Source organism: Sceloporus undulatus, chromosome 4 (genome assembly GCF_019175285.1).
Source record: "Sceloporus undulatus isolate JIND9_A2432 ecotype Alabama chromosome 4, SceUnd_v1.1, whole genome shotgun sequence".
Taxonomy (NCBI): domain Eukaryota; kingdom Metazoa; phylum Chordata; class Lepidosauria; order Squamata; family Phrynosomatidae; genus Sceloporus; species Sceloporus undulatus.
The window spans coordinates 100,705,594-100,717,628 of NC_056525.1; the positions used below are offsets into that span (position 1 = coordinate 100,705,594).

Genomic DNA, 12,035 nt, shown 5'->3' on the forward strand with positions numbered 1-12,035 from the left:
AAATATTATTATTATTATTATTATTATTATTATTATTATTATTATTATTATTAAGCCTTATTTATATAGCACTGTACATTTACAAAAACAATAAATGAGGATCACATTAGAAAAGTCTCCTAAAGGCCTAAAATCCACTCAATGCTGCACCAAATAAAACTAAATGCTCTTCCTGGAGTATAGCCAAAGTAATTTACCTGTGGAGAACTAAATACCTGAGAACAAGATAGATTTCTCAGGCAACATGAACTAAAGACATTTATATTTTACTACCTAAAGTGCTTCTGAACTCTTATTTCATTGCTTCATTTACAACCTCAGTCAAGGTGCCCAGTGCTTTTCAGTGCTTTCTTTTTCTTACCTGATAGTTTCGGAGCTCAGCAATCTTTTCCTGCTGTACAGCACAATCACTCCAAATCAGATTTGCAGTCTCGTCTTCATCACGAGTCTTGATATACCCCATCTCTTCTATTACTACCCGGACTGCAATAGAGAAATGAAGACAACAAAATTAAATTAGCTATATAGACTTCCAGGGCAGTCAGTGTGGTGTAATATTTGAACGTTGGACTATGACTCTGGAGACCGGAATTCAAATCTTCTCTCAGCCATTAAAACTCACTAGGGACCTTGGACAAGTCAAACTCTCTCAGCCTCAGAAGATGGCAATGCAAAAAAAACCCACCTCTGATTAAATCTTGCCAAGAAAACCCGGTGATAGGACCATCTTAGGGTTGCCATATGTTGGAAATGACCTGAACACACACAACAATAAGACTTCCAGAAAAAAGACCATTACATTTTGTGATTTGGTCATATGGAAGTATTTAACACATAGGTAATTAAGAATATTCATGCTGTTCAATATTCAGTTTTGCAAATCAGATTCTACGTATTGCTTTATTATGACTGATTAGCAACAAATATTAGCTTGATAATGGAACTGATAAGAGCTTCTAGCTTGATTCCCAATGTAATAAGTTATTTAGATTTAATAAGTTATTCAGTGCTTCTTATAGCATCTGATGTGGAGGGACAACCAACGATTTTTCTGAATGTACCAGGGCCTAGTGCCATAATTGCTCCCATTGTCTACATGTGTTTTCTTCTTTCCTGGAAGGTCTCCTCAGGCCAACAGCTCATGGCTCAAAGGCCAGTACTGATCCAGATATCATGACTTTGAAAAGCACTGATGTAGATCTCAAATGAATCTCTGATTTCAGTTCTGAAGCAACACATTGACCTCAAAATTATCTAGCATGTCTTACAAGGTTCACTTGATAGACAAAGATGAATTCATACTAAACAATCAAATGGGTGTATGTTCATATACACACAAGATTTTGGTTGACTATCTCTACATCAATACTTTGGATTGCTCCATTTCAGCTGGGAATTGCCACTGGCCATTCCAGCACCTGTATCTGTTGCAACAGGAAAGTAAGGAGAGAAGTCACAGTTATAGATGATGGAAAGCAACGTACCCACAAAAAAAGCAAATAAAATCCCAAATAATGACAAATCAATAATAATCCCTGACTGAGTGATGCAAGAGATTTACAATGAAGCAAAAGGGAAATCAGAAGACCCTGTCATATTTCACTTTGTATAAACATCTTCCACAGAAGCCGGCCTTCTGGATACTTGCCATATGACTTCTCCAGATAATGACGTTCTTACTCTGAATGGTGATTATGGGAACAATATTCAAATGACAGCACTGATTATAGCACCCTTGTCATAAGCCCCAAATCTAAGAACTAATTTCCTGTGACTGAATTCAGAAGGCAAAATGCCAAACTCCAACTCAGTTTTTTTGAAAAATTAAAAACCGTGCTCCTTGCTCTTTTGTAAGTCAAGTGTAAAATTAATGTGAAATGGGTGAATATTTTGAGATTAATGCAATGTGAGTAGTCCTGTTAAATGTTAGATGCGGTAATGATTCAATAGAAGGCCATTAACGTGCACTTTTCAGCAAATGTGCAAGCTATTAAAGAGCCAGGGCTAAGGTTTTAAGCAAGAACACAGGCATCTTTTTTATACAAAGTCATATTAAGTTATACTAAGTCAGTATGGAAAATATAGTCCACACTTACTGGTAAAAGCTCTCAAGGGTTTCAGGCAGAATTTTTTGCCAGACCTACCTGGCAATGCCAAGAACTGGGCCTGTAGCCTTCTACACACAAAGCATGTGCTCCAGCATGGAGATGTGGCTACCATCCCTCAAGTGATGCTTCAACTAAGCATAAATCAACACAAGTTTAGGGTGCTGGCTTCTAAGCTCAAATATTAATTTGTTCAAAGCATCTGTAAGTACCACTTCCACAGCAAAGGTGAGAATGATGTACTTTTATGTGATACATTAAGTAGGTTACTTGGAGCTTTTTCATAGCTGTGTGTGTGCACGTACACACCTTCAAGTTGCCTGTCAACTTATGGTGACCCCATGAATTTCATAGGATGTTCTTAGGCAAGGAATACTTAGAGGTGGTTTTGCCAGTTCCCTCTTCTGAAATATAGCCTACAGCACTTGGTAATCATTAACAATCTCCCATCCAAGTACTAAACAGGGCTGATCCTGCTTAGCTTCCAGGATCAGACAGAATTTGATGCCTTTAAGGCAGTGATTCCAAAACTTTGGTTCTCCAGATGTTTTGGGCTTCAGCTCCCAGAATTTCTGAGTCTTGATCAAATTAGTTGGGGCTTCTAGGAGTTAGTCCAAAGCACCTGGAAGCCCAAAGTTTGAAAACCACTGCTTTGGGGTATTTAGACCATAATAGCAAAGCAGGTTAAGAAAAATTCATTCCCTAGTAGCTTACTCTATGGTAATTTAAATTATAAGCTTTAATTAGCTACGTAACTCCCTTTTCTCAATCCATTTTTCTTTATTCTTATCACTTGATTAGCTGTAAGGTAAGCAGAATATGGAGCTTGCTACCAATCTCATATTTTGTGCCAGCAACATTCGCAGTGATGGCTCCATGCTTTTTCTTCTCTCTGACTTTTCTTCTTATTGTGCTTTGGAAAGACAGGTTTGAACGCAAACTCAGAGAAGAGCTTCCTTGATTATCTGTAAAGGGGGGAAAGAAACGTTTTTTAAAAAAATGCACTTACCACAAAGTACTAAAGTGAATTAGAAACACAGAAAGTCACTTAATTTCATGGTTTAGGGACACCTACCAAAATGCATAAAGAATTACAGTCCTTTGAAAACAGTGACTTTACAATACTGGCTTAGGATCAGAATAGACAACTGCAACCCTCCAGATGCTGTTGGACTAGAATTTCCATGAACTCATACCACTGACTATTCTGGCCAAGGCTGTTAGGAGTTGCAGGCCAAAAACATTGACAGGGAATAGATGCCCATCCTTCCTTTAGGACAGTAATATATTACAAATACATTGAAACAAGCTGCAACCTATTCACTATCTCATATACAGTGAAACTGTGAAACCACAAATGGTTTTCTCACTGTGCAAACATACAACACAGAATACATATATGTACAACAGTAAGCATCTAATCCCAGCTATTTTAGTCCTAGTAGCCTTTTTTGATGATATGAAAGCCTTAAAAACAAAAGTGGAGCATGTCAATTATTAGGACATATGCATGATGATGGGAGTGAATACTGAAACCCAATGCAAAATCATGTGCAAGAATGTTTGAAATGGCCCTCAGCTATTAAATAAAACCAAGATACAAGGTTTTAATAATAAACAGCCTACCTCCCTCATTGGGCAAGGATGGCATTATCACTGGAAAGTCACAATAGCAGAGCCCAAATCCTGTCACACACGCTCAGGAAGCTTAAAAGGCCTTGCAAGCCAATCCCCTGAAACTCGTCGTCATACCATGTCAGTTCAAGACTGTGGCAAAACCCAGTTCCAAAAAAGAAACAGATGCCTGCATTTGAAGAGAGTCAAAGAATCAAATGCATGGTTATGAAGAGGTTATTACACTAATTCCTGGTGTTTGTCAGAATGCAAAAATCCTAGAGTGGACCCTTGGTATCTACTGGGGTTTGGTTCCAGGGCCCTCTGTGGATACCAAAATCATTGGAGTCCCATCAAAAACAGTGGCATAGTGAAATGATGTCCCTTATATTAAATGTCAAAATCAAGGTTTGCTTTCTGGAATTTATATATTTTGGAATATTTTCAATCCGTGGATGCTTGAATCCACAGATAAAAAAGTCCATGGAAAAGGAGGGTCAACTGTACTTCATAAAGCTTAGAATCAGATAAAGGTGAAAACTAGCAAATGAATCCTCAGCCAGCAAAATCAAGACTGGGCCTTAGTTTTGACACACTGCATGAATCAACTGATGCCCCCAAGTTTTATGCTAATCTTCGTTACCAATATGGATTAAAATCCTCCATTAGTAACTTTTCCTGCTTTTCCAAACAGAAGGGAGGCTGGGGATTACAAATATGGGGTAACATTAGATCCAGGATGAAAACAGCGGGTTGGAAATGTGCCAAGAAACCATATACTGTTTCTAATGAGTCAGTCTTCTCTGACAGCCATTTTTAGGATCACAACGTACAGACCAATCTTGCAACTACTTGTGAAACAGTGCTCTTAGTCCTATGTATGCCTTTTGTAAAGGTAATCATTAAAATGGCAGAGGAAAGATATAACAAATGTATTAAATATTCTTTTGTGGCACTCTTATTATTAAGACACCACAAATGTATTAAGTATTCTTTCCTCCACACGTTTTTATGTGTACACGCGCGCGTCAAATCCTATCCTTCCCCAAAAGTTGCCAGCTGCCACTTTCACTGCATCAAGTCAACAAAGATCATTCAAGACCAAAAGCAAAACAGAACACAGGGTTCACAATATGCCACTCTACCACATTTGCTACATACAGCAATCCAGGGGACACAGAAGGTCTTTACATGAACCCTTCCATGTTTAATTACTAGGAGGAGCAGAGGGTCAATGAAGTTATAAATGTTGAGAGATTTAGGAGAGAGGAAAAATAGCGTTACCTTCTTCCAGCCCAGCTTTTAAAATGTGGACTCCACTAAAACAAGATTTAGGCATAGACACCAACTTAAGACTCTGAAAGGGAATTGGACCAATTTATGAAAGAACAGGCCATGAATGACTGCAACTCATGATGTCTATATATTGCCCCCAGTATCACAGAAAATATGGCTCTCATATCCTCCAACTGTCCTGATTTGGCAGAGATGATTCTCATTAATCCTCTGTGTTGTTTTTTCCAGCTGCTTTTAAAATGTTCCCATTTTTCTCTCCTCCTTCAACTTCCCTCCTTTGTAGTCAGCTTACTTCAAGTGCTGCAAACCGAGTTCAAAGTGTAAAAATAATTTTCCCTTAAATAACATAGCAGGGGAAAGATAGGGCAGAATTTTGCCCTTCCCAGTACAGGCAAAAGGCAAAAGCAAACTGCTGCAGCCTCTCTTAGCTTGTGTGTTCCTCCTCATTAATAACCATCTTGACCCCACTCTGATGCTGCTTGGTCTCATGTGCCCTAGTTTACATCTGTGAGGTACTGGAGGGTATGGCTGTCAATAGCAGTTGCTCAGGAACATCAGCAAGAGGTTGGTATTGAACTCATATCTTGCTGTGAGCATCACATAGGGAAGTGGCTGGTCACTGTGGAGAAATAAAACACAGAAGTAAATAGGTCACTGGTTGGAGCATAAGTGATCTTCTTAGGTCTGTACAGCAGCTTTACAATGTTTGTGACTAATGCATAAAATATTAGTCTTAAAAGGACAGGAGGAAAGCCATGCCTCTAGAAGCCCGAAAAATGCAATAAGCACTGAGAGAATGACTCAGTACTTTTGTCTCAGGTTCAGTAAATTACCAGAGTGTTAAATGTGCTTAATGTCTGGGAGAACTGCAGTGCTTTTCTAGCCAATTATGGACTTGACTGTACTCACACTTACAAGCCTACACTTTCCTAACAGCTTCTCTGGACTATACACAATTTCATGTGAAGATGACAAGAAAAAGCTGTTTGAAAAAATATCTACAGAAGACTGTGCAGACCCTTTTGGACTGAAAGAATCATATCCAGCATCAACCTGCACACACAGTCTTCCTATGTGTGCACCTCAACACACAGGAATTGAAAGGAGGAAAATCAATTGTTTTCATGGAACACAGTCCAAATACACCAACCATTATGCAAAAAACACTATGCCTATTTTTCCCAAAGGTTTAAATATTTTTAATTACTTTCAGTATCATTCAAGAAAATCATGGGGCTTGTTCACTCTACACAATTATAGTACTGTAGTACAATTCTACTTTAATTGTCATGGAACCATGCAATGAATTTTGAGGTTTGCAGTTTAGAGGAGGGCTATTTAAGAATTCTCAGCCAACAGACTTCTGGTGCCTCATCAGTTAGAAACCCCAGGACTCCATAATGACCATTAAAGTGGAATCATAGTGCTATAACTGTGTACTGTGATAGGGCCTATAGTTGTGTTCAACTTGTCGTTGGTTCAGAATGAGTTGCTCATGTAACAATAAAACATTATACAGCAACTAACGTTTTTCCTTTCATTGTTGTTGAAATTGTATGCTCTACACCTAGGCCATGTCTGCACGGGCCAGAATACTCTGGGAGCAGTCCGGAGTATTCTGGCCCCAAAGATACCCTGACAACCCCCCACTATTTGGCACTAGAGCAACATCAGGTGGCTGTTCAGACATGCATCCCACTGTGCCACCCATCACCACCAGGTGGTTGCTCCCTCTGACTGAATATGAAGCACTCAATCTTATGGCTGGACACCTCATTCTGACCTCAAAGAGTACAACTCGTACTAGTGGTGGTGGTGCCATATGACACAGTGGGACACGTATGCAAAAAGCTGACCATGCAAACATTTCTCTATGGACTCCTCCAGATTTACTTGGATGATTCAGAGAAAAAGGTGAGCTCTTTAAAGCCATGTTAAGGGTAGTATACTGCAGGTTCATTGCTGAACTGGCCATATGTTGTCCCGACAGTTCACAAGGATTGGGCCCTGTGTCACCCAGACTGATCACCATAGGATGGGGAAAGGACATGATACTTGGCCTGTGTGTCACATAGCCCTAATTGCAGCAAGGGTAAAATTAGACAGGATGTTTGGTTACGTTTAAAACACTTAAAACATAATTTCCAGTAAAAGTTTTAAAATACAGCATGCTACTTTACACATGCACTACTGCTCCAAAATTAAAATTCAAAGGCTTGCCTGAATAACAATACCTTCACCTGCCAACAGAAAGAGAGCAGGGAGAGGGCCAACCAGACTTCTTATGGAAGTCTGTCCATAAGTCTTTCCACTGTCCTAGAGCACCCGAGGAGATGGCTCCCTCATGAGTCCTCACCAAATTTGTGAAGGTGGTAAGACTAAGAGAAAGCCCTCCCCTTCAGATCTTAAAACTCATACTAGCTTGTATAAGAAGAGCTAGTCTTTCAGATAGTCTAGTGCCAAGCCATGCAGAGTATTAAAGGTCAGAATCAGCACTTTGACGGACCACTACCCAATGGAGCTGTTTCAACAGGGGAGTCGCATGATCCTGAAACCAGCCCTGGTCACCATTCTGGCTGCAGAATTTTGGACCGCCTAAAATTTCCAGTTTCCAAAAGCAGTCCTAATTAGATCATGTTACATTAGTCCAAACAGGATGTAATCAAGGCATGTAGCCAGATCTGACTTCTCAAGAAAAGGCTGCATCTGATGCACTAATTTTAACTTGAAATGCAGTTCTGGCCTCAGCCAAAACCTGGGCATCCAGGCACAGATCTGAGTCCAGGAGTTTGACCAAGCTGTGAGCCTCTCAGGAGGAGTGTAACCCCATCCAGCACAATATCCTGAAAAATCTCTAGTACCCTGAAGGTTCTCATTCAGATTTGTTTACTGCAGTGTCAGTTAAAAGAGAGGTAAACTTGGATAGATATGAAACTGCTTTCTGTAAATGTGTAGAATCAGATCAGTTCTGAGTTATTTACACTGAGTGGCAGTAGCTCGCCAAGTTTTCAGACTGGGGGTCTTTCTCAGAGCTACCTGGAATTGCTACAGATTAAAGACAAGAGCATCTGCAAGCAGAACCCATACTCGATTGCCCAAGCATTCAAAACAGATTCTATGCCTTACATAACTATTCCATTCTTCCCTAGTAATGTGAGGCTGTATATAACTACAACTGCACATACATGTACCCATTCACCAACATATAACAAAAGGATCATGAGGAGGTGGTGCAGGGGATTCTGCCCACACCCAGTGACAAACTAGAGGGGGTGTACACTTGGTGGGGTGATACACCTGATAGGGCTGCTCAGCAGCCACACCAGAAACTGAACAGACCCTCCAGAAGCTGCCCCCAGTGGCTTCCATTCAGAATCTGGCAAGGCAACTCCATCAGGCCCTGAATGGGACCTTTAGAGGCCTCAGTACTGTGCCCCTCAGCAGTGGTCTGGCTGGGCAATGGGTGGATAGCCAGAGGGGCAGGCAAGCAAGGCAGCGGGAGGGAGGGACGACAGGGCAGTCTGACACACATGCACCACAGCCCTTTCTGGGCACCCACACCAAGTAACACCAAAGGGAGTAATACAACTGACATACAGTGGGCCCTCCATATTTGCTGGAATTAGAACCACAGGACCCCCATGAAAATGGAAAAACTGCAAATAAAAAAACCACTACTTTTTTTTAACATGGGAGAACATCTCTCTAGGAATCTCTAGGTCCTCCAATGCAACTCTATGGTCCACATCTGCCAGAAGTTAAAAATGCCAAGAGAACTGTTTTCTTTAGGAATTTCTAGATCCTCCAGTGTGACTCTATGGTTAACTTCTAGTAGAATCATGCTGGAAGCAATAGCAATAGCATTTACATTTCTATACCACTTCATACCGACTTAAGAAGTCTCTAAGGGGTTTGCAATGTGTAAGCTAATTGCCCCCAACAAACTGGGTACTCATTTTACTGACCTATGAAAGAATAGAAGGCTGAGTCAACCCTGGAGCCCTGGGATCAAACTCACAACCTGGCTGCAGTACTGGCATTTAAACACAACACCATAAGGGCTCCTTGAGGAAGACCTTGACATTCCTAGAGAGAACTTATTAATCAAATCTGTGAATAACCAAATCCATAACGGTCAAAGGCACAAATGTGGAGGATCAATTGTATATGACTTTTAGGTGCAATAGGTTACACCACAGATTATTTAGGCATGGCACAGTAAAAGTGGCGTGTACTTACTCAACCAAAAAGTGCCCATTTATTTTTCTTTACTTAAAATTTGTTCTACAATAAAAAGTATTTTGCATCTTTGCTGTACTAAGTATCTTGTGTAAACTAAGTGGTAAAAATTCTAATTAAATCCCTATCAGTTCAAGATACGAACTCAACAAAGGGTTGAAAAGTCAAGGGGGTGGTGTGGAATTCATGGCACTGTGTTATATTCAGATACTGGGATCTTAGTTGTAAGACATTATTCCCTAAACAATTGGGTGATTTAAGCATGACATTAACTCAGAGCTGTGCATTAAAGGAAATGGCGGAAATTGTGTATTGAGGCAAAAGCTACAATCCAAACATAAACATCCAGCATGCTTCACTGGCCAATCCTAACTGCATGGAAGATCAAAAATTGTAATAAATTAAGTTCCTTACTTCTAGGTTTGTGCTGGGAACAAGACTGACAAAAGTGAAGCTAAAGAACCTATCGGTAGTCTGAAATCCTAGATATGCTTACTTCATGAGTAGGCATGCACAAGACTGTGCTATTACAATTCTCTTGAAAGTGGAAGCTTAGAATTAATATGCTTTCTCAACCATAGCTTGATCATTGCAAGCATATCCACACCTCTGAAAAAAATATGTTCTTACCTATTTGTTTTCAGGTCCCTCAAGGCTATAAGCACAATAACATTGTAAGGTTTACCAGATTTGTAATTTCAAGGAACTTCAAACTGTGACCAAGGCATGGCTATTCTTCAATATGCCTTGCTAGTACTACTTATCAATTTAGTACCACCATTTTGTCCTGAATATGTTTACTAATCAGTATTCAGAAACAAACACAATCTGGAAAATAGTTTCTTAAAGACAGATAGATCCTCAGTGTCTAAAATAGGAGTTCAGAGCTTGCAGAATATACATCTGTGTGTAGCAAGATGCCACAGGGTTCTTTCATTTCAGGAAAAGTTTGCCCTTCCATCTGATATTTCCAACGTATGGAGAATTGACAATCTGCAGCACAATAACAAATCTGAAGCCATGGGAGCATGCCCATTCATAACTCCACATTTCACCATCATTCTACCGAGCTGCACAAGATTCAAGAAGGGATGCTTGAGGAATCTATTCTTTGCAAGATACAAACTGGCCTGATCCACAGCTCCTGGACCAACGTACAGATCAGAACAGAGCTTTGTAAAGTTAATTTTTAATTTTTAAACCAATACTCCACCAGGCATTTTGGCCACTGGAAGCATTCTGGGAGAGTTGTGGGTTTGGGTTTTTTTCGAGGAAACTTTATTATGTTCTAGATTATAATGCTGTTTAGATTTTATACCCCTTCAAAAGTTTTAGCCAAAAGCCATTGTACCATAATGACTAAAAGGGTAATTTTAAGCAGAGCAAAGGCCAAAGCCACTTATTCCAGCTCAAGGGGAACATGAGTTGCATGCACACATTTATGTCTCTGTGTGGTAGTAATGTTTTCAACCTAAATCCTAGTCCCAAACTGAGTAGGCCGTTTGAAACAATAGGATTTACATAACTGTTTACTTAGCTTTCAAGAGGTTTACTTTGTATAGAAGTAATAGCTGGATTTGGATCTTTGCTCCCCTCAATAGAATTTACATTTCTAAATTGCCCACTGCCACCACCATCCATCACTTACAGCACATCTATGCTGTAGGAATATTGCAGTTTGACACCACTTTAAGAGCCATGGCTGCATCCTACTACAGAAACCTGGGATTTGTAGTTTGGTGGGGCATGAGAGATGGCAGAGGCTAAAGACCATGTAAAACTAGAAATGTTAGGATTCCATATGATGAAACTATATTAGTTTTGTGCTTTTAGGAGATGGGAGACAGCCTTCCCCCCCCCCCTCCAGGTCCTTTGTAGCATACTGGTGTCCTTTATTTGAGATGAAATTGCTTTTGGGGAGGGGGGAGTTGTTTAATTATTTCAAAATAGAAACATTTCTAATTATTAAAACACGTAACAGTATCTACGAATATTAACTATAAAATCAATGTTAGATTTCATAGACTATTCATAAATTAGACATCTGTCTAGTAACTAAGCTTTTTTATGTGATAGTATTTCTGTATATAATTTATAACAAAAATGCTATTATAAATTAGCATATATCCAGTATGAATTGGATGTTGTCACTACCTCTGTATTAAGCCCCTCACAATAACCATCTTAATTTATTATACTAATATTAACTTTTTCTCTGCTTTCCCTGCTAACATAAGCCCGAAGGCAGCTTGGCTTCTGTGTCCCAAAATGCAATGAAGCATGCTCTTCTCCTGACAGCAATTTTCCTCTCTTCAGCTGTGAAATTTTTCACAGGGCTCCACCTGTTAAATTAGAAGTACAGCCTTGCCTTTTAGTAATAAATGGGCATAAATTCACAGTTTGGAAGCATTACCTTTTGAGTTTAAACTTCCAGAATCATACACATCTAGGGATTATTGTCCAAAAAGGTAATTTGTCACAGTCTGCATATATCTAGAATGGGGAGTTATGCTACCATTGACAGTCCAGCTGTATTTTAAAAGTCTAATATGTAAAGAACTGCAACAGCATCCAGAGTAGGACTGCTAGCAGCATATCCTGGTGTAAGGGGGCCTGTTACACATCCGCAGCCTGCCGCCTAGCACTCAATGCAAAAGCATAGCATCCAGCAGGTCATGAGCACTTACTACAGAGCAGGGAAATGGGAAACTTCCACAATGGGTTTATAACTCTGCTTGCTCTTAGATGCTAAAAATACCCACAAATGTCCTTCCAAGGATA

The 12,035-nt window shown here is 39.8% G+C and overlaps 1 protein-coding gene across 8 annotated transcripts in view; it reads right to left on the minus strand.

The window, feature by feature from the left end:
• The window catches only part of TTLL7 (tubulin tyrosine ligase like 7), a 104,891-nt gene that overhangs the window by 66,971 nt on the left and 25,885 nt on the right, over positions 1–12,035 (minus strand). For 4 of the 8 annotated variants that reach the window (XM_042463366.1, XM_042463369.1, XM_042463365.1 and 1 more), the window contains exons 2-3: positions 2,939–3,070; positions 362–483 (exon numbers count right to left, since the gene is read on the minus strand). In XM_042463366.1, coding sequence (XP_042319300.1) covers positions 362–463 — 102 coding nt within the window. In that variant the 5' untranslated portion in view covers positions 464–483; positions 2,939–3,070. Of the gene's footprint in view, positions 1–361; positions 484–2,861; positions 3,071–3,731; positions 3,910–12,035 lie in introns of those variants that run through there. The other 4 variants (XM_042463364.1, XM_042463363.1, XM_042463367.1 and 1 more) reach the window with 3 other exon arrangements.